The following is a 23284-nucleotide window of genomic DNA, read 5'->3' as shown; positions in this document are numbered from 1 at the left end:
TAATACTTTGGACAAATCATCACATTGTTTTTAGTGGCTTTTTTTTTCAAATGTGGAATTTTAGGAATGTTTTCTTCTACCACTGAGTAATATGTGAGTGATAATATGTGAGTGATAATAAATCTAACTTATTTTCTTGCATCAGCAAAAGGTTCGTTTTTTTGCCTTTCTTCCTTCTTTTTATCCCACTCTGTCATCCACCCTCACGATAGTCCTTTAATTTCCCCACTAACAGAACCGATCTTGCTGTTTAACACATGTTCATTGAATAAAAGCACCTCTCAGAATCGTTTCTAAAAAATATAGTAGCAAAAGAYTATCATGCTGAAAGCAAACAGATAGATCCTAAAAAGCAATCAGGAAATTAAGTTCCTCTGCCAGATTTCTGATTCTGTTTCACTAAACAGGGCTGCAGCATCCTGCAATAATTTAGATGGACAAGAACGAGAACAGTCAACAATACAAAGTTGTCCCTCACATGCACGTGACTGGATGTCAGTTTAAAAATAAAGCTGAAGTCTGACTTACAGGAACAGGAACTGTTGTAGGAACGGGAACATTTTGACTATACATGTTCATAGGCACCGGAACATAAACAGGAACAGGAATAGGCACTGGGACATATTCTTTTTTCCAATCATCTTCTATTAAAAGAAAAAAGAAAAAAGCAAACACTGCCAGGTACTTAAATAAATTTTACACCTGCAGTTTAGGGRAAAAAAAATCAGTATGGTTGCAATATATTCCAAGACAGTAACAGTTAAAAGGAAAGTCTGCAATAAAAGAAACCCAGTGGTTCTAGTACAACATAACAGTTACCTGTCTGACAAGATTTTGTCTGCATATGAGGTTTACAGTATGTGGCTTTTGTCATCGTCAAAGGTTTGCAAAGAACTGCCTTGTTCTTCATTTCTCTATTAGGTGTTGGAGAAGGTGGTGGTGCTGAGCCCTACAGACAAGCAAATAAAAGAGAACTTGTTGTTGCACCACTACTAACTTCAAACCAAACTTTCAATTTTATATATCAGTTGATACTTTCCAAGCACGCGATCTCTAAGAAGCAGCTCACAGCACACAGCAGCACCATCATGCTTTAGTTACAACCTACTTTGCATATCTAGTAACGAGCTACCACTGTCAGGAATGTCCTGTATCTGTATTTTGCTCAGTTTGAGCTAGCACTTGGATTAACAATATCTGTCTCAGATTTTTAAAGATTTTTTTCCATTCTTGTTTGTAGGAAAATGCAATTGAAGTGATTGTATAACTTTAAAAATTATGCAATATTTTTAAAATATTTAGTTTTAAAAATTTTAGTTTTAAAAATTTTCATTGTAAACAACATAACTAAAAACTTTTGGCTCAAGGTCTGACTTTCTTGAAATGTACTATAATCCAAAACTCTAAACAGAACATTATTTCTTAAAAAATTTCTTCTAAATACCTACAGTACGAACTCTCGGCTCCCCCTGCTGGCTCCACAATGCTATCAACATATACTTGAGTACTTAACATCACCTGGTAACGCTTAACTCGAGCTGCTTTCTACAACCAACAGGTAAGAAAAATTTATTCCCAATCTACTTTGTCTCCTAACACCTGCTCTAGAACCTGATTTAAGAAAGAGACTTTCACCTGTGTTTGGTCATATGTAATAAAACTGGCCCCACACACCCTTTTAAATATAGAAAGTAAAGTAAAGTATTAAGAGCACTAGAGGACTTCATTTGTCAGGCRGTAGACTTCACAAAATGTAAAAAATTTGTATCACAGATAGGTTTTATATGACCTTTAAACACAGTAAACTGAATTAACATTCTTAGAATTCTTAGAATCTATTAAACATAGAATACTAGATGTTTCTAACATGCTGGCTTAGCTAATGTTTGACATCTCTAGTTACCTAAGCAGTCTTACTTCCTGTGTTTTCAATTAATGTATTTTTATCATATCATCAAAATACTTCCATTTAAACCGAAGATTTATCTCAGAGAAGCCTAAACATATTTTCATTTAAAAAGAAAGTCAATCAAATTTTTCATTGAAAAACAGGTGTTTCTCAGATCTTCCATGTGACAGACAAAAGAAAACTAAGTTTCAAATAAAATACACTAATCTAAAGAATAAATTATTATCGATAATAGTATTTATGACAAGCTGACAAAAACTGAGTAACTCAAAATTAAGGCTGCTGCTCCATTCACGAGCTCCACCCTCGCAGTCCTGCAAAAGGTTTTGCTTCACTGCTCTGTCACTTGCAGCGAACTCGATGGGATTTTGAGCACCAATTATTCTACTCTTGAGAATAATTAAGATCCGAAGCCTTAYTTTTGGCCTTTCAAAGCCAACATACAATTTTTAAATGCTAATAACTCAGCGAAATTATCTTCCCTTTCTATATTTAATAAATACATCTAATTAGTCTAAACGCATAAAAGATACACGCACTTTGTGGATTAATTTTTAAGCAATATTTTCATGCACTACATACATAAAATACATGGCTGCTGATCTGCTTTCCCAAAAGACATTTGAAAAGACAAAATATGAACACAATTTTAAGAAGTTAATTTCAACTACTGATGTGATAGAAGATTTAATAACACCACAAATTCAGATTAATATTTTTATCATTCAGAAGTATTACTTTTTTAACAGAATATCTTCAAGCTGCCAGGTTGTCATATTTTATATGCCTCTAATTACGTTATGTATGACATATACTTACCGTTATTTTTGTTCGGGTGGTTTGACAGCCCTGATCTAAAAACGTAGAAAAAACATTCTTAGAAAATTAAATGTTTCACTTTTTCAGAATCAAACTAATTCTTGATAAGCAACTCAGACAATGTCAAACTAATGTTAAATTAACAGCACTGATCACTACTGTTATCACAGTATCATTTCAAGCGAGAAGTGACATTTCTCATTCTTAGGCATGTCACTCCTCAGGCACTGAACCCTACACAAATCCCAAAGCTAAATCAAGGCCATATCCAGATGTGAATATAAACTGKTTTAGAAAAGTAAATATTAAACTGTCCCAATATGAAAGTACCCATACAAAGAGGCAGTGTTGATTTAATTACACTAATTAAAAAGCTGATTATTTGAACTTTCTGGGCTGACACGCCATTTAGATTGCAAAAAAAMCCCACATAAACATGCATTCTGCCCCGTTATAAGCTACCTATCACCAACAGAGCAAAAAAGCAATGTATTGCTGTTATTTAGATACTTTAATTTCCATTTAGCACATTTCTTTGTTTAACTCCTAGTGCGTCCTTCTGTTCTCTGGGACCAAAATACATCTGGAAAAAAAGCCTTTCTACAGAGCAAGCACTGGCAAACAGGAGCACAACGAAAAGGGAAAACATTTTCCGCTCCCATGAAGGTACAACGCTAAGATTACACTTAAACTAAATAGATTTATTTTTAAGAGTGATTACAAAAGCATTTGATTATCTGACAGTGCCTCGTCTCCTAAAAGGACAATAAAATAAGAAACTAAGGTGGAAAAAAAAAAACAAAACAAACAAAACAAAACACGCACCTGAAAAATGACGCCCTTAATTGTTTAAAAAAAGTGGGGGCAGTCCCTGGCCCAAACAAGTTTATTATGACAAGTAGATAATTCAAGCAGCTTTTAAGTTTTATTTAAAGGAAGCATCTTATTTGCCATTTATTAACCATAAAGCAGCACATACCATACTGTAAGTTCTCAGGTCCTTTTTGYGTTGCCAAATTCGGTTCATTTTGTTGACAGTAGAAACGCAGCAAACAGTGCTGATCACAGAAGTGTTTCATTTCTCCACGCCACTGCACTTTCTCTTTGAGACTTCCTTGAGACTTACAACAGTCACATCGTGCAGCCTTAATGCAAAGGAAGATTTTGACATTTTAAACAAGTCTTTGAAAAAAAAATTATTTTCAATTTTTGAAAAGTTACATTTTTAAAAGCACTGAAAATCACTACAGCTAAACAAGTCTCACTCATGTAGGCTCTACGGTATTTATTCCGCCTTCTGATGTTCATATGTAGAGAGATTCAGCACTTCACTTTTAGCTTTTTGCTGGGAGTTACTGGGGAGACAGAACCAATAAGCTTTACCTAAGTCCTTAAAAATTGCTGATCTCTGCACATTCAGCAAAAAACCATGAATTTTATRCAACAATTTTAGTTAATTCCACTGAAAAATTCTGCAAAACAAGAGCAGAAAGTAACTGAGACTCCTTAATGACTCTCTTAAAGCCAGGATAAGAAGGGATTTTTTTTCCCCCTCAAAGTTTGTTTTTTTGTGGTTTTGTGTTTGGGTGGGTTTTTTTGTACAATCACAACTCTAGATCAAGGCTCTTCTCAGGGCAAATAACTTTCCTATTCTGTTACCCTGGTTTGACAGCAATTTTAGGTTTAATTATTCATTAGTTCTTCAAAATTTCTTTAGGATATCTAAACAAAAATAGCTCTCCTTGTTTCTGATTAGGATTCCACAACATCTAGTTAACACAAATCTAAAACTCAGAATTTTGTTCTTCTGTATCTCTGGCTATACATTTAATAATATATCTTTCAACATACAACACAAAAATTTCATGAGGCATCATTAACAAGAGTTTTCCACTAAGTAGATTCCACTAATGCAATCAGTCATGCTACAAATTATTATATCAACACTAGTAGCCCCAGTTTCAGATCTTCAGCAAGCAAAATGTTCTTTGCACGACTGTTCCTCTTGATATTTGCTTGCATCCTCCCTCCCAAACCAGTCTTTAAAATAAGAAATAAAAATAAAAATTGTATGGAATCTAAAATAAGTCAACCTAATGATATAGCCAAGAGAGGGAAATTATGATAGTATGTGACGTAACAGATTAACGTGTAAAACCATATACCATATACATATTACAGGCGTGTACAAGACTCTGATGGCTGAAAAATGGCTTAACCGTAGTTCTCCCAACGCCACCCCCAAAACATCATCAGGCCAATTAGCACAAGCAAAAAAAAGCAATCAAGTGCTGAGTTTCCTCTCCACACTTGAATGGCCTGGCATCATGCATCTTTGGCAACTTAAGAAATTCAGCTCTCAGGCACAAATTTCAAGTATTTAAGATGACTATACATAGAAACTAACATTACACAGCAGCTTAAAAAAAARGGGAGAGAGAGAGAGAAAAAAAGAAAAGCATTTCCCGTTAAATGAAATCTTTTGGCCCTTCTGGGAGCAAGTCAGGCTGTGGCTGCAGGATCACCTCAYGCTAAGTGCGGGATGCTACGGGAAGGGCAGGTAGGGCCTCTCTCCCCCCCGGCTTCGTGCAGGTGCCAGCACTAGCGCTCACGCACGCATGCAAGGTCAGAGACCTTCCAGGGCTGCACCCCCCCGTCCTTCCTTTCCTCTTGTTAAACTCGTCAGGTTGGCTTTCAGCTGAAGCTGGTCCGCAATTTGTTGCGCAGCGTTAGTGTTCTCGGCAGGACACGGGAGCAAGCAAGCTACATTCTGGAAAGTGAGTGGGGAGGGAGATGGAAAGTGAGGACTGTTGCCAAAATAACCCTAATTTATCAGTTCAGGGAAACTCTGAATTCACGCTTTCAATGCAAATGCTTCCTCTAAAGCCAACAAAAAGGCTGATATGCCAGAACAGAAACTGTACCCCTCTCTCTCTTTAAAAAGGTTTTACATCTCACCTAACATGAATCATTGAGAATGCCAGGTGACTAGCGTACAGAGGAGCATCCCTACCCTGAACTGCTGCACACAGCCTGACCATCAAAGGCTCCGACGGCTCAATTTTCTCTCTCCTTCAAAGACAAAGGTGCTAAATCTTGTAAAATGCAGTAACTACAGCCTTCCTGCTACTAATGTTTTCCTCTCTCTTCTGGTTCTTTGATTAAGTAGATTCTTGTCTCTCCTATGCTGCTACTAAGATACATAGGCAAGAAAATTTTGGTTTTCTTCTACTTGGTGAATCATTTATCTCTTAGCAATAGCTCTATCCCCAGATTCCTCTATAAGGATGCTTCAGTTTTCAACTCTGCATTTGTTGCTAATATTTCCATAATCATACTTAAAGTCAATGCCATACACTCTTCCATGCATTCAAGCATCCTCCTACCCGCTCACTCTTCCCCTTAACCACAAAAATTACCAAAACCAAAAGCATGAGTTCAGTTTCCTGTTTGTATCTTCCTTCCCCTTTCCCTTTGTATTTAGGATACTGGCACTATACATTAATAGAATCTCCAAAACTCCCACCTGCAAGTTTGCAATATCACTATATTTCAAGAAGTCCACACACCCTCTGTGAGCTCCATCTGCACATTTACTTCCTAGGTCTGACGCCAGCATGTTCAAATTGCTAGTGCCCATCTAACACATATAAATCACATGTTTGCCCTACACTATCTTTTTTTTTTTTTTTTTTCCTCAAGCTTGTTTTAAAAAGTTTCCAGGTGTGAGGTTTCTTATCTACATTTTCAATCCTCCACACACCTGTCCCAGTGTTCTCTTACTATTTGGAGTGGCACTAATCTGGCCTTATCTTGCTGTGTATCCTGAGCTACTTTGGCTCCATCTGCAAAAAGCAGGAAGTGAAATGCATTTCCAGAGGCTGATTCATTTAAAGAGAGGGGAGATCAACTGTTCTGAGTGGGTACCCACTTGAAATTAAGATGCCTAACTGTACAACGGTTAGAGCAGGGCAAGAGAAATTCCACCTGGTTGTCTTGCTGCCTTCACCATTTAGATTAACATTGACTCCACTGGCTCAAATGTTGCCACGGTTGACAGTCATTGCTATCTGCAGCTCATCGTCCACCGTAATTTTCTACGCTTTCAACTGCAGCTCCCCATCTCCTACTTAGTCTTAGCTGCAGACACTTGCCTTTCGCTGCACACACTGTTACCGCCACACATGCTTACTGCAGTCAGTGATCCTCTGTGACTTGAATCACCGTCTACACGTGCACCTCAGCTGTGGTGTTTTCAACAACTGTTAACAACAGAAACTTAAAGAAACAAAGAGATTTCTGCACTGTTACCTCAGAATTGCACACTTTTTTCAAGGTACATTCAATGTTCTAGTATAAGTAATGTCAAATGATCAAAACTGTAACCAAATGTCATATTGAAATTTCTCTATCATTTTTCAGATTAACATCCAAATCATGGCCTGTAATTCAAGTTTATAGGAGAAGCTCTGTTAACTTAGGAAGCTAGCCTCTATACACCAGATTTTTTATGTCTCTTCTGAGGAGTGAATGGACTCCATACTGCAGAAAATTCCTCCAAATTTGGCACCRACACCTTTGGCTGCCATCTACCAGAGGATAAAGACTGAACTATTATTTTACATTTCAACCGCTATAGGTACTTCTAGGTAACAGTCTGATAGACTTCTACCATTGCTACCTTTCCCTGACTTTGAGTAGAGAATTCTGGCCTTCAGGAAAGTCCTCTCATAAATATTTTTTGTTTTGTTTTGTTTTCCAAAGCAATACTACACAAGAAAAATGTGTCCATAAAAAAAAGTAGACAAAGAAGATGGAGACAAACACTTGTTTAATGAACACAATTGCTGGTGTTAAAACATTACTAGGTTACTACTACTTATTTCTCTTCATGTATACATTTATTGAAACTGCAGTATAACATGGGATATTGTATAAATGAGACAAAGCTCATACAATATGTAACTGTTCTCTTAAGAAGCTAACAGACAAAACAGCAAAGGAAGTACAAATTGAGGGAAGGGTGAGTATCTACTCTGTCCTCCTATATTTTGATCATTATCTATTTATGGCTAGAAAACTAACAATACACTACCAAATCTAAGATATTTGGGGTGACTTCTACAGTGGGGGGAAGGGGTTATCAGCGAGGATGGAAAAAAAAATTAGTAAAATATACAGAGATTTCCAAAAATCTATTACAGGTCTTCTCCATGTAATAAATCCCACACTTTTATAACCACAGCTTAGGAAAAGGCTTTAAGAAGTATTTGGAAAAAAACAACAATCAACAATTAACAGCACATAATACTAGCTGCACTTGCAAGCATAAGAAACAAAAAGTAAAAACATATACGACTTCAGTATCATCAAAAGTCTTAAAACTCACTAGTTACCAGTAAGTCTGCTTAGATTAAATTGCCTTTTCACAGCCTCATGTCTAAGTTTCCTGTACCACAGTACCAACAGCACTTCTTAAGCAGACTTAACAGGCCAATTAATGTTATTGCCTTATCCCAAAGGATGAAAGCAATAATCTGAAGTTAAAAGTTTTCAGGTGCTTCCAAACCTGAATCAGAGTTCAAACTTCCATGAAGTTTACGTATATGAAGTCAGTTTGGTACACTACTTCCCCAAACTATATTCTTTGCTGAATCACCAAGAGATTTCTAAAGCACATCAAAGTTTTATCAGGTTCTCTATCAGAAGGCACTTTTTATGCAGGAATAAATTTCATCTCATACCCCAAGTTTTAAGGCATATTGATTAAAGATTGTTGTATGAAGTAACATTTTAGTAAATTGAAGAACTTTGCAGCCAAGCTCTGTCACCCTCTTTTCACATGAGACAGAAGAAATACATTCTGGTCTTCAGTAGTTTTCGTTCAGGAATTTCTAATGGGTCCCTACACACATTATTCAAGATGARGACTTTACAACATTTGGCTGTAAAATTTCTGCAACCTGCCATTCCAAAATATCAAAAGTGTCTTCAGATTCAGTTCTTTTATGGTAGGTAGATCATCTTGAATTACAGGACTTGTATCTAGCTCTCTAATATTTCAAGCTTTTTATTGCCTTCCAGGCTGTGTTTAGAGTTTTGGTTAGGTGATGAATTTTGCACTGTCTTTTGTGCATCCACAAGTGTAGCTCTTGTTTTGATATTACCAATGTAGTTTTCCAGGATGTTCACACCAGAGGTCAAATATTTTATCCATGGCACTAATCGCAGGTTAAACCCAGTCCAATTTCACCTTTATTTCTTTCAAAAAACAAAAAACAAAAAAAACTCTTAACATGAACTCTTTGTTGGTTGTGCTTCACAAGGTAGTTAAAATTCCAGAGATTTAGAAACAGATACCATCATATTTGATTTAAACTTCTATTAGAAATCCATTTGGTCTTCCTTTTCCCTTTGGCATCCTTTCCACTGGGAAATACTGAACAACCAAAGCCTCTGCAGTTCAAACTGTGGGAAAAGGGAAAAGGCAAAAAAGGAGGCAAAAACAAGAAGAAAAAAAAAAGAAAAAAACCACTCTGCTAACCTAATCTGTCGTCAGTCAATTCATGGTATCATCCAGCTGCTATTAACAGGGTTCTCAACATTCTGAATATACATTAAATAATTTTGATGGGAAAAATACGGTATCAATTGAGGAAAAAATCAGAATTGTAACACAACAAATACATAGTAGTTTCCTGTTTTTTCTGTAACTCAAGACTTCCTCGCCAAATAATTTAATAAATCAGATGGTAGAAATGCTGCTCTAAGCTCTAGGAAAACTCAAATGAAGAAATTAATACATTTGCTTATTGTGTAGCAAATGCTGTGCTGAAGTAAGCCATATTTGCTGCACAGTCCTTGAGATATCCTCACATGTGCATTTTTGTCTTTTTTAACTTTGGAGCTCTTGTCAAAAATTCTGAGTTACTTGCCTTGTAGTACCAGTCCTGAAATTTTTTACAGCACTCTTCACTGCAGAAATCTCTCACTACACCATCAAGTTCCTTAGTTGCTCCCTTTTTGCACAGCTGTGAGCAGTAATTACAAGTAACACATCTCAGTCCTAACCGTCTTGCAAAGTCTTGTTTATATAGCAGCTTGCAGCCTGGAAACAGATTTTAAACATTAGGAACAAAGTAATTTTTACAGAGAGATATCACAGTTAAGAATTAAATACTGAAAATTAAATGAACACAACAACAGCTAACAATTGGGGCTTCAGACAAATTCAGGTTGTATTATACACTGTATTTCACGACTTTTTTACACGAATACCTTTCCTGTACAACTCTAGAGTTTATGCAGTGTTTATATCTCTCTCAAAACACTATGTTTGAATCTCAGCTTACCAGGTCCTTCAATAAATCGTCAGAAAAACTACATCATTTTTGTTTTCCATAAAAAACCCAAGAAAGGGATCGACTCAGAATTACATTGCTCAGTTAGATACCCTCAGAATGCTACAAACAGTGAAAAGCAGAAGTTGTGAGCTAGGCAACTCTATCCACCAAAACAATAGCAATCAAGGATCAACTTACTACTATTATGACTTTCACAACAAACCACTAGAGACAAGATGATCCAAGAACTAGAAAGCTGCTTACAAAACGTAACTAAAATGAGCAATAATCAATACTGAGCATGATTATGCAATGACAGGGGTTTACATATGAAATCTGTATGCAATCTGTATACATGAATCCTTATTTTTTTCTGTTCACATCAGTTTATCTTTCTGCATTAGCTATGCAGTCATAATTCCAAGGTCCCCACAACAAGAAGATGCACTCTTCAATAATCTGGTCCTCTCTCAAGTAGATTAGAAAGGACATTCTAATGCATTAATAGATAAATAYTGTACCTATTACATAGGCTACTTTGAGAATGTAATATATTTAAACTATCTCAAACCTATTGCCTGTTCACTAGCTAGTGGCTAAATAACAAAATATATATCACTATAATTGTTCTCATTTTATAGAAGAGAAAATAACAGTACAAGAAGATGAAACAACTGCCTACATTACCTGTTGGAGGGACAGGATAATGCCTAGACAGACCTTTAATCTGACACAGTGCAGCTGTTTTTATGATCTCCCAGGTATAATTCAATAAGCCAATGGTAGCACCAAGACCACAACCCAAGTCTTAAGTGCTTGCTCTYCTGGGGCATACTGTCTAATACATTAAGACTTTTGTGCTTGTCTAAGTTATGAAACTGAACAGGTAACATACTCTCTATGTTAGAGAAAGTGTGGAGTACAGAAATTCTAGAGTGCTTATGTATTCAGTAATTTCAATTAACTGCCTTGTGCTGTTCTCTATTATGGCATGGTTTGGTAGGTAAAACTGAAACACTAATTATAAAATCACTAAAAGCACAATAATACAAATAGAAGCTGCAGTAGACAGAACTTTCCAAAAGCAGAAAATTTTTTGAGGAAATTTTAACTTTAATGCTACACACTTTGCCAACAGATTAAATTTGTTAGCAGTGTCAAGACAAGACATGCTGAAGGTATTAACTGCCTTTTAATCTGTTTTTTTTTTTAAGTTATTAATCCTCTTCTGTTTCTTTAGCATCAAAATAGAGAAATTAATGACAAACAAAACACACAGTGCAGAAGTTAAATGCTAAATCAAGTGATCATCCTTACAGGGGAACTAATTGGGATGTTAAATGTGCTGGTGTAAAGGAAGTAACAATCCTGAAAATGCCAGTGTGCAAAGTGACTGTTACTTAAAGTTGTGGTTTGGGCATTGAAAATTTCTTACCAATATTTTTTCTGCCCCAGCAGAAAAAATATGCTAGCTACATCTCTCATTGTATGGGGCAGACTCTTTCCACCTCTTTACAATTCCAGAAACGGTTCAGCACCACAAGGTATCCTCCTCCTCAGCTTTGCCTCAGAAGACCCATTCAGTGCTCTACCAAACTTTCAAGACTATAGATTAGTAAAAGTACCTACCATCGATGCCATGAGCTATGTGCAGTTGTCTACAAAATGAATGGACAGAAGTTACATTTTCTTGGCTGCTACACTAGAGAGAGCAAGATTGAGGACGACACTGCTGTTACATACAAAAAATAAATTAGATAAGAAATTTTTCATCCTACAGTCGAAAATCTCCCACATTTCTGTGACTCATGGAAAGTAATGAGCAGTGAAAAAGTAAGGAGAGACAAAGAAACAGTCTAAAATACAGAATTCCCCCCTTAAGAGTAAATGCCTGAAAAGCATGTTATTTTTAGACCACTGACTGAAGGACTTCTTGATGAAGGAGGCCTCTATACAAGATAGAAAACCCATCTTTATTATTTTCAGATGTTGATAAAAGACTGCTATATCCTCGAAGACTTCTATAGTGAAAGAAAAGCCTGTACTTCCTGCAACTTCACGAACAAAACTGTGCAGAATAGATTTGGCTGATGCTTTTCATGTCTTTGTAATACATAACGTAATCCACCTGACCAAGGAACATTTGTATGCTTTGAGATCTTGTCACTTCCGATAGGCATTTTGYTCTCCCTTATCTTTTTAAGGGATATACTTTATCAAATGCTTGSTACTCCATGTATTCTTGGGTTATAACTTTTTATCACAGTTGTTTGATTTTTACTGGAATGGTAAGACTTTCTTTGAAGTATGAAAAAAAAAGTATTCACCACTGGCAAAACAGATTCAGAGCTCATTCAAAAAACCTGGTCTTCACAGGGTATAATGAAAATCCAGAATCAGAGCAGCAGCATCAACACTAGCTTCATGGATATGGTGGTGACCAAAGAGAGGGCTTTAACTGACAGAACATTGCTGTTGAGTAACAAAGAGCATTGCTTGCCTGGTCTTTTCAATATCAATACTAGAATCCCAGCCTAACTGCCCTAACACCTGAGGAGTTGGGGTCATGAAAATAAACACTGCCAAAGACCAACAGCTAATGACCCCATCATCTTGAGTAAAAAAGATACATCTAAAACCCTAAGCCCCTCAGTATTTCTGCTATGATAACAACAGATACACAAGTTACAATCTGACCAAATGGAAGTCTTACCACTAAAGTGATCCAAAGAGAGATTAGCTGCTAGTAATTTTCAAAAAAATATTAAGTGCAGGTCATTGGTTCAACCTACATAGGTGATAAGTAATACTCTTAGCAAGATTTTAACAAAGGAATACCCCGTGAATCTACTGTCTCAGAGAAACTACTGAGAAGCATTTTCAAAGTTTTTCCAACTCAAAGTTTGAACCAGATAAAAAAAAAGACATAGCTGAGTATCTGCTAAAGCAGTTTCTCCTGGTCTAGGCTATTAAATTCTGGCTTCCAACCAAAGCCAAGCCAAACCCTTGAAACCCTAAACTCTGATTTTGCACATCAGCTGGAGAGAGAAAGCATAAGCGTCTGAACACATCCAAAGGCTTACTGACAGGATGACAGACAAACAGTTCCTCCAAATGGTCGCTTGAGGTACGTTGTGGGTTCAGATGGACTTCTCAGTAGCCCCTGCAGTTATCTGAGGCAGAACCTGTGCTTCACTTGACTGTCTACAGACTGGAGTACAAGAAGTTGCTAAGAACCTGATCCTATCCCACCTGCAGTGCCTACATGTATTACTGAAGGTCAGGTCATTCACACATCCTGAAGCTGTGAAAAAGGAATACTGAACTGGAAGTTTTTCTTGGATCATCAGCCTAAGTCTTCCGTTACCACAGAAAATAATATAATTGTTCCATCCTAAAAGCAGTTAGGTTTTTGCCACGGAGTGGCTGTACTTGATTAGACTACCTTCTTTTCAAGCTACATACAAGACTTGCTGTTCCTCAGCCTGCCTGTAATAACTAACAACTTCATTGAGAGAASAACAACAGTAGGCCTGTAATACTACATATGGATCAAGTCCTGAAAGATGCGAGTGAACATATTTCCAGCACTCATCTGCTGTCTTCTTCTGTACCCTTCATGTTGATATGAATGCAATAACCACCTTGAAGTGATGGTACCCATCTCTTCCATATCCTCGTTACTATTATCCTCTCTGTTCTCTGRCTTCAAAATGAACGTCACTATCCTTAAGAAAACAGGAGCAAAGCATTCAATTTCGGATCCTACATCCATTATTATTAAAATATACCCTTGTCCTCTCTGTGTAACAGAGGGGTTGTGTAACCTACTTCCTTCTTTGTCTTTGTCAGAAGAATATTTCATTATTTGTTTTATTATCCCAAATCAGCTTAACTTTTATATATCTTCAGTTTACCCTCGTACTTTCTGCGCTTTTAGGGGCTAGCTCCTTCCTTTGTCGTCCCTACTCCTGACCCAGTTCCTCTGCTCATTCTTACATCTTTCCAAGGTGATTATTCTTTCAGGYTGATAAGAAGCATCTTCAAACACTTTCTTATTCTTGTGCTGATAACTTCAGCACCTTAAAATCTTATCATGATGTCTCATCTTAAATAGCCAATGGATATTCTTTGGATAAAGAACAGTCTCTAATCACACAGAATCACAAAACAGTGGAACCAAAATGTAAGAAAGATAATCTAATGAGGACTGCTGTCATTCGACAATGTGAATTTATATTCTTTAGTAAGTTAGAAATCAGCTCTAAACAAAATAATTTTTGCACAATCTGGATTCAAATTAAAATACAAATGATATTGCTTTAACAGTATCAATGTTCTCTCTCTACAGAGGAATAGAGAATAAACATAAAACTTCCTCCTCAACACATCTCTACCAGAAATGACAAAAGCCAGGGTAACATGTTAAACTTTCAAGACATGCTGGAAGATATGCACCCAACAAGACCTAATTGGAAAGTGCATCTACACTATCAGACTCTTCCACTTTRGGAGTATCACAAAAAACATCTCTTCTGTTCTTCTGTGTGGGTTGTATGTATCTGTTCTTTACTTCGGCATAATGAAAAACCTTCACTTGGTGCTTCTGCAGAGACATAGCCTGTTCAATATTTCATAAGGGACTTCTCTGACTTGATTATGCTCTCCTCTACTAACTTAACTCATTTTTCTCATCAGGATACTGTCTGAGAAGTTTAACAGAAACWAAATTTGTTTGAAATCACCACCTACAGCTCAAAGATGGAAGATTATGGTGCTGGACTACTTAATAAGATGACATGGCCCAAAAAATTGTCCTGCATCCAAGGGAAGTTCTTTAACAAAAGCTGCCATGGTTCAACATGATGGCAGGACTAATCTATTRCTTTTTTTTCTGCAACTGTCAAAGCACATAGCATTCTCTCTGAGTAACTCAAGAGCCTCAAAATCCCTGACTTCTACTTTTCTAATAACTTGATCTGTGAGAAGCAGATCATATTGGATCATTGTATCTTTCATTAATATAAAAGTGGTAGCTGTGAAAGGCTATTTTAGGGATCATATATTTTTCAGCATTTAAGGCATATTTTGCTTCTTGTTTCCCTTTGCCAGAGTCTTCCAAATCCTCACTGAATAAACCCTCAAAAGAAAGCCAGAGGAAAGCTGGTATTTCAGATTAGAGTTTATCAGAGGGATTTGTTGTACACTGCCAAAGGAAGCGGTCAAAAGCAAAAATAAACTTTTTATCATGGATGGTTGAAGTTGAAAAGGCATCAGAGGAAGCCCAAGCTATTTTAATGTGGTAGGCCACCATCAGAGCTGCAGAGAGGGAGAAAAAAGCTCTATGAAGCACAAACTGGAGTGTTTGTAACAGAGGATGTTCGCTATGCAAATTAAGAAATATAGACAGACTACTGACATATATCAAAGATTACCTTTTTTYGGTAACTATATTCTCTATCACTTGTCTATCCTTGGTAACATTGGAAGAGGTTCTGTTGCAAGGTAGTATGCAATCTGGAAATWGTAATTATGTCATATAACTCTGTCAAAGGGTATGCTTCCCTACTGTGTCCTAAGTTTTCTGTACACCATCTCAAATTCTGTACATTTATTTTTAAAACGGTATCAGTATCTCTAAAAATAGAGATAGTTGATAATGTACATAATTTTAAAAAATCACATGTTAAAACAAAGAGTTTCAATAGCTCTCAAGTTTAACAATAATGAAACCCAACATCAGCAATGAGAGGTTCAAGCCTCAGGCCTAATTTCATTTTCCCTAATCTAGGGGAACACAGCAGCTCAGCTAGGCAGGACCATGATACCAACATTTCCTTGGTGTAGTTCTCCATCTACTGGAGAAAGCCAGCAACTATAACAAAGTTCAAGCAACATTTCATATTACAGACCATTTTCGAAACCAGTTTCTTAATGTTTCCAGCAACAATAGGAATTGTTGTAAATTTAATGCAGCCTGTTTCTTACTTTGTTGTGAAACATTCATATGTAAGTATTTCTTGTAGTTCAGAACACTGGGTTTTAGGGAACTCCCAGTAATTTTACAGTGCTTTTATATGAATCTGAAAATTAAATCAGCTCTAAACATTGAACAGTATACTTTAATGAACAATCTACCGTGCAATAATGACTGGAAAAAATATTTAAAATCTACAATGTTTTAACTAGATACACATCTTTCCTAGACATACTCAATTCTGAAGTCACTTTAATTTTCTAGGTTTATTTTCCTACTTATAGAACAGTCAACAGTACAGTATTGCCAAAACAGCTTGTATTCTACTTAGCTGAAACATCAGAATTGTTTCCACCAAGTTTAGTTTCCTTGTACTTGGAGACACATAATTCCCAAAAGGTGTTAGCGTGCTACCAAGAGGACAGTGTTCTTGCTGGTTTCATAGAAGACCTTTATCCATTTTACCATTTGAAAGAAACTTCCAAACATCAGATAATAGAGCTATTCCATAGCTTAATGACCTTCTCCTTCTATGAAGCAGRAAGCAGCCAGACATGAATCAATGTAACTGAAATTCATATTATAAAACCATTACACAGCCTGTATTATTTAAATGTTAGCACTTAGTTCCACTGAAAAGACAAAATACAGGCAAAGCAAGTCTATGAGTAAAAATAGTTATGAAAATATTCATTGTAAAACAGTTCTGTTGCTGGACTGCTTAAGACTGATTTGTTTTCCAAGACCCTCAAAGGAGATACACATTTAAAAAACAAAGAAACAAAACAAAAACAAAACAGAAACACTCAAAATCTTGAGGATTTCCTCAGGAAAAAAAAAGCTTGCACAGCCTATCCTTACTTTTCACTAGTATAACTACACATACATAAAAATTTACTAGTRGCTTTGATCGTCTTGCTTTGGCTTTTGCAATTATCTTATGATCAATATCTCATTTCATGTAGATATTAGTATTTTAGAACACTTCTCTATTGCCAAAACACTAGACAGTTTAATTTTCTAAGCCCCAGAGATTAAACTTTTCTAACTGKTCAGTTTAGGTGACTCATACCCCAGGGTCGCATTTGAGTTCGGGACAAAACCAGGAAAATCCTGCTGCACTCCATGAAGTAATTAACCGCCAGCTCCAGCATCGCTGACAGGTCTGTTCTGATTACACCCTCTCACCATGGAAGTTTCAGCAGCGTACATTTTCAAATATTTCCTCAAGGAACACATATAAACTTGGAATGAAGGTGCACAGAAGTACTAAATCCAGAGATTTTAATGTGCGTACAAAGGCTTATATGAGTGAGTGAGTGAGTAAAAAAACTCAAGTTTGAAGAATGTGAGCAGAGGAATGGCATCATCTTCAGTATTCTGGCTCAGCAGGCACGAGCAGTCAAGGTGTCTGTAGCTGATCTTACATATGCTTCCCACTAGCTGGTATTAAGATAAACAAACAAGCACTTTTGCAGAAATTTCAACACCTGCTTAACTTCTGCCTGCTTTATTTGGGGGTCTTCTTTTAAATATACACACACAGCAGAGATCTGCCTGTATTTCCCCTYGAGAGTTCCATCACTTCTAGAAAGCCAGTGACTTTTGTGACTGAACACCCTAGCTATGCCTTCTCAAACCTGTATCKCCAGAGAAGAGTCTGCTTCTCTGGAGATCTTCAAGGCCTGCCTGGATGCAACCCTGTCTAACATGCTCTAGGTAGACCCTGCTGAGTAGAGAGATTGGACTAGATTATCTCTAGAGGTCCCTTCCCACCTTACTGATTCTATGATTGTATGATTCTAATACACTGTCTTTCGGTGAAGAGCGACTGCATGCTCAACAAAATAACCTATGTTGGTGCAGATTCTTCAAGGACATTTTAAGAAACCAGAAAAGCACAGTCTCAATACCCAACAAGTTTATCTACTTTACRGTTGGGTATGTATTTCTGGAAAAAGACTGTGATATTGAGGAAAAATTAGGGGCATTTCAGTGCTTGAGGAAGGGGGGAAAGAAATTTATCACCTTTGATGATTGAATGTTATGTGCTGAACCCCTCTGAGTCCTTCTAAAGATCTGGGCCTCATCTCCCCTTATCAGAGACTGAAATATTGCTGAGAGGAACCAGTTTCCTGGATTCCAGTATTTCTGCAGCAATTCATAACAAACGTTGGTTTCCCTTGAAAAACAGGGCCTAGCTCCTTTCTGTATAGCTTCTGTCCAGCCAGTAGTTTATTTTCCATCAGATGGCTATTCTCCTATGCATCACAAAGTAGACCTACACTGTGCCTAGCAAGTGTGTGCAATAATCARTCATAGAATCATACAATCATAGAATCAGTAAGGTTGGAAGGGACCTCTGGAGATCATCTAGTCCARCCCTCAGCATGGCCCAGATGGGGATTGAACCCGCAACCTTGGCACTAGCAGCACCACGTTCTAACCAACTGAGCTAAACCTGCCCCCACCAAAGCCGTATTTACTCAAGTTAGATGCTATTCATGGTGCTTTTGGTTCCTTCTCTGTTACTAAGTGGTTCAGATGGCCACAGTAAGTTGATATTTATTGTTAAACATTGTTTTAACATTAACATTTCACRTATTCCTCCTGATAAAAATCACCTCTACTCTAAAGCTGGCAGACCAACACATGCAAAGTTAGGATCCACACTAAGACTTCTGGAGATGGATTTCCCCCATTTAGTAACGGCATACATGCAGGAGAGAACCTCCTTTTTCTTTCCTTCCTCAATTTTTCCAAAAGGAAATATCAATTCCAAGGAATTTGAGGAAGTATCATTCCAAGCCTCCTCATACAGAAATATATCTACAGAAGTGGTAATATTAGTTTGCATTATGAATCTTACTAATTTTATTTTGAGAGCTGCCAGGCTTTGAAACAGGTTTTTAATTTCTTTTAAAACAAGGGAGTTAAATGTGTCCACAGTAACAGAGTATACTGTAATCTCCACATTGAAGGAAGTTTGCTCTTGTCTTTGAATATATTCCGTGGAATCGTTCATTTATTGAGCATTGCAATGATATACTGTAAAGTTGGGCTTTGTTTTGTCCTTTTTTCTTCTCTAGCTACCACTTTGTAGTCCAGAACACACACAAAAAAATAAGGATGGCAGAGAAATTGAAGCCATCACATTCCATTCATCAAAAGCAAAACATTCCCAAGTCAAGAGTTATTGGGGGGGGGAGGAGGAACGATATGGAATCTCCTATCACGCAACCTCCTCCCCATGTTAACAGGATTCTGCYACAACTAAGAATTGTCAAATTCTTAAATTGTCAAATAGTAATTTACTCTACTTGAAAGCAGAGAATCTTCAGCAAGGCTTATCAAATGACAGTGAAAGMACTATTACTAAAATTAATTAAAAAATAAAAATATTCACTATATCCTCCAGATGACAGGTCATCTGAATTTGCAGATAAACGTCTAAGATCTGGATTAAATGTCAGTATCTAAAGACAGCTCCCCAAAAGAAGGATAACTTTAGATTTTTACTTTGCTGTGTTTTTTTTAATACTCRATCCTTTGCCTGCTTTAATGCAACTTAAAAGAATCCTATACCTATACACTCCCTTTTTAACTTGTTTTCTTTTTGAAAATTCAAATTATTAGTCAAGGAAATTACAATGACAGTAACCAACAGGTGTCAACAGACAGCAAGGTATTGCTTTATTGCCACTTATAAGTTAATGTAACCAGCATATTCAATTTTGAAAAGTCTAATCGAACGGAAAACTTGCTATTCCCTCAATTTAATTAGTGCACAGATAGGCTCCAGAATATAAATTTCAAAAAATAAATTTATAATAAAGTTATACACATAATTTTTGTGTATGTATATCCACACATACATACTTAAGAATGGTGCTCAGTCTTCCTCAACCTGCAGTAAGCAGCAAAAAAATGCAGAAGACCGTAAGAGCAGCCCCCAAAAAAACCAAAAAGTAAACAAATAAAAATACTGCAGGTATGTTCACTAAGAGTAAAGAAACTTTTGTTTCAGTATCCAGTGCATCAGAATGAGTTGGTAYCTTAAATTTTAACGTGACATACTAACATAGTAAGTCAGCTGCAGGAAAGCTACAATGATCAACACYACAAAAAAGAAAAAAAGAAAATCCTAGACAGATACTTACCTTCACTACAAAATGGTCTTTTGACGCCAGAGAAATTCACCGTTTCATGCAGCGTTTTCTCCTCTTGGCAATATTCACAGTAGGTAACTATGCAGTGTAGCTTCTTATAATCATCAGAACAAGCTCTGCTGCAGAACTGATACACTTTGTTCTAAATCAAAAAGAAGATTAAACAGATGAAATTTCAAGATTTGTAGAGTGCAACTTTAAAAAATAGTTTGCTTTTAATACACAACTGTAACACGCAATGTAAGCAGAAGTGCAAGTACACGGAAAAGATATGACTTCTAATGTTAAAAATTAGTAGCTCTTGCTAAAGCTGACACTGATATATACAATATACTAATATAAATAATATAAAAATATAAAACAAATATAAATACTCATTATCACTTCACATGAAAACGTGAAACAGAAAATATACCAATCAATCTTAGCTCATCTTCTTTAGGTATTTTTTTCATTTTATGAAGAAATGTAACAATGGTCTAAGATCTATGTTAACAAAATAAGTAGAGATGAAAATAGACTTTAAACTTACAGTTGAGAAGAAAAAAATATTTTTCTTTAAATTCTATGAGTGCTTTTTTATTTTGTTATTTATGAAAAGAGTTTTGCTTTTATCCATACCAAAGTTGAATGAGGTTCTACAGAACTATCTAGATTTTATTAACTAACTTTTTAAATTTTTAATACCTTCTAAAAACAGCTACCTAGAAAAAAAAAAAGTAATGTAATTAGAGGTTTAAACTTTTGTAAACATTCCACCCTTCCTTCTCCTCTGTGAAAACTGCTAAAAATAAAACCAAATCCCCTTACCTCCCATTCCAGTACTTCTGGCTTTGAACAAAAAGAACTTTTGCAATAACTGCATTTCAACTGAATATCACTAGGAGAGACAAACTGACCATTTGTTGAAGACTGCACACTAAGAGTCTGAAAAACATGAATAATATATATATACATATACACATCACTAAAGAAGAAATTTGTTTTTCAATTAAACCTACGCTGTTCAAGAATTTGGATGTTTATAAGTATAGAACTCAAGAGCATCTCATAGCAAAAGCACAGCAGATTAGTTTTTTCCCTTGATTCCTTTTCCCCACATCATTTTAAATTTTACCTTTTCTCTCATCATTTTAAATGTTTACCTTTGCTTTCACTTTAATTATTTTAGGTCATATTTCTTTTACTTTACCTTTCTAAAGTCCATTTTTGAGAGTATAAATGCCCAAAACAGACACCTCAAATTGAATATCTGTTAATCATAAGAGACATGTTTTTAGATAAATACAACTCATAGCTTCCCTTACCRAGGTCAAACAGATTCAGTGAAAGACCTACAAACAAATATTTTCAAATCCAACTTCCACCATGGCAGATCATCAGCTTACCTAAGCCTGAGAATAGATGCGCTTTGCATCCTGTCCTGAAGGTAAAATTGAATCCTAGCATATCACTTCATAAAAAAAAATCTTAAAGTGAAAGGCCTAGGCCTTCAGTGAGAAATCTAGTCTACCTACTCAATAGGTATGAGGACTTAATTCAATAACCAACCAATTCACTTAATAATGCACTTCTGCAGCAATCATTCAATAGTTAGAGAACTCAATTTTATATTGCCTGCATCCTTCTAATAGGTCTTATGTATACTTCCTGGAYAGTCTTTGCATGTCCCTTGATCAGCCAACAACTATTAGTATATGACTGATACTATGTTCAAGATAAAGTCTGAATCAGCAGTGATCAAAGATACTTGAAGAATCCAGATTTCTTGCATCCATCTTCTCAACAAGCCTTCCTACACCATTTGCAACAAGTCAAATGTTTTTAAATAAGTCAAGTTCTCTTCAAATAGTTAGATTTGTTACTACATCTTCATATTGTACCAGTGAAAAGGCAAAAACACTTCTGTTACAGGATACTTTACCTCAGACTTTCACGTTAGTAAGTCTTCATCTATACTAAGTAAGTKTGCAGCAAGACTGATGACTGATGCAAACCTCCACATAAGCAGATATTGCTGAGTGACAGTGGTGAGGGCAATACCATTTTATGTAGATGTAGTAATTCTGCACCAAGAGTTTGCACCTATCTTAAGTAGTCATGCACATCTTCCCATCACAGACATGGCCTTAGAACAAAATGCAATAAATATCAGAAAAGATGTCACCTTTATCCCAATGGTTCCTTGGGACAACTTTAAGAGTCTGATGCCCACATACAGTATTGCCATATTCATCCCACTATATTCAGCAAATCTCCATGCAGTAGGAAGAGGTTTACTACATTTTGGCTGCTCTAGCCAGGCAGCTGAACAATTGTACTAACATGAGAGCCACAAAGGCATTCTGAGGTCAAGGTCCACTTTGTGCTATTTCTGCACTGGCAGGTTTCCTTACAAAGCAAACACTGTTCTCAACATGTGCTGCCATATGGATTATGTAAGTGCAATGAAGGTCCCAGAAGAAGTTGCACGTGGTTGAAAACAAACAAGCAAGCAAAAAAAATCAAGTGCCAGGAAGAAGCAYGTATACTTCTCACCCTTGGTTCAGGAATGAAGGAGATGTTAGAGAACCAGTAGAGGTGACACATTGTACAAAAATATCCAAGGTACAGAGGGAGGAATGATTATGAAAGAAAGTATCAAGTGCTCTCAAACTGAACAGTGACTATTTTTGAATGTCTGTAATTACCATGAAATATGGGACCAAACCCCCCTATTCTGTGGGCTACGAATTAAAAGGAAAAAAAACGTCATTTTTTATTTTATGATGAATGGCAGTTTTAGTTTCTTTTRTGTCTTTTCCCACCTGCTTGTTAAAGTAGAAAGTCAAGCCCAGTCTACCCTAGCAGACTGGTAACTGAACAACAGCAAAAGCGAGAGATTTAAGAATGGATTTTTGACTGTTCAAAATTTCTTTTAAATAATACTCACATCTAACTGTAGATAAAATGTCTATCTGTAGAATTAAGCATTGCTGCTTTTAAAACAAAACAAGAACAAATGAAAGCTCTATTACATATTTTCCCACAGAGATCACTGAAGGACTGAATTCACATTACTGATAGT

At 36.3% G+C, this 23284-nt stretch overlaps 1 protein-coding gene across 5 annotated transcripts in view; it reads right to left on the bottom strand.

Moving 5' to 3' along the window:
• Positions 1 to 23284, bottom strand: part of ZMYM2 (zinc finger MYM-type containing 2) — a 94332-nt gene that overhangs the window by 18059 nt on the left and 52989 nt on the right. For all 5 annotated transcript variants that reach the window (XM_085309082.1, XM_085309085.1, XM_085309084.1 and 2 more), the window contains 7 exons: positions 21028 to 21144; positions 20209 to 20359; positions 9664 to 9836; positions 3708 to 3873; positions 2729 to 2763; positions 820 to 949; positions 529 to 644 (listed from right to left, as the gene is read on the bottom strand). In XM_085309082.1, the coding sequence (XP_085165208.1) occupies positions 529 to 644; positions 820 to 949; positions 2729 to 2763; positions 3708 to 3873; positions 9664 to 9836; positions 20209 to 20359; positions 21028 to 21144 (888 nt within the window). The remainder of the gene's footprint in view (positions 1 to 528; positions 645 to 819; positions 950 to 2728; positions 2764 to 3707; positions 3874 to 9663; positions 9837 to 20208; positions 20360 to 21027; positions 21145 to 23284) is intronic.

This window comes from Rhea americana, unplaced genomic scaffold (assembly GCF_003343005.1).
Source record: "Rhea americana isolate MKP2758 unplaced genomic scaffold, rheAme1 scaffold_29, whole genome shotgun sequence".
NCBI lineage: Eukaryota > Metazoa > Chordata > Aves > Rheiformes > Rheidae > Rhea > Rhea americana.
Note: the sequence above shows the minus strand (reverse complement) of the source record. Positions and strands in the feature narration are given on the sequence as shown.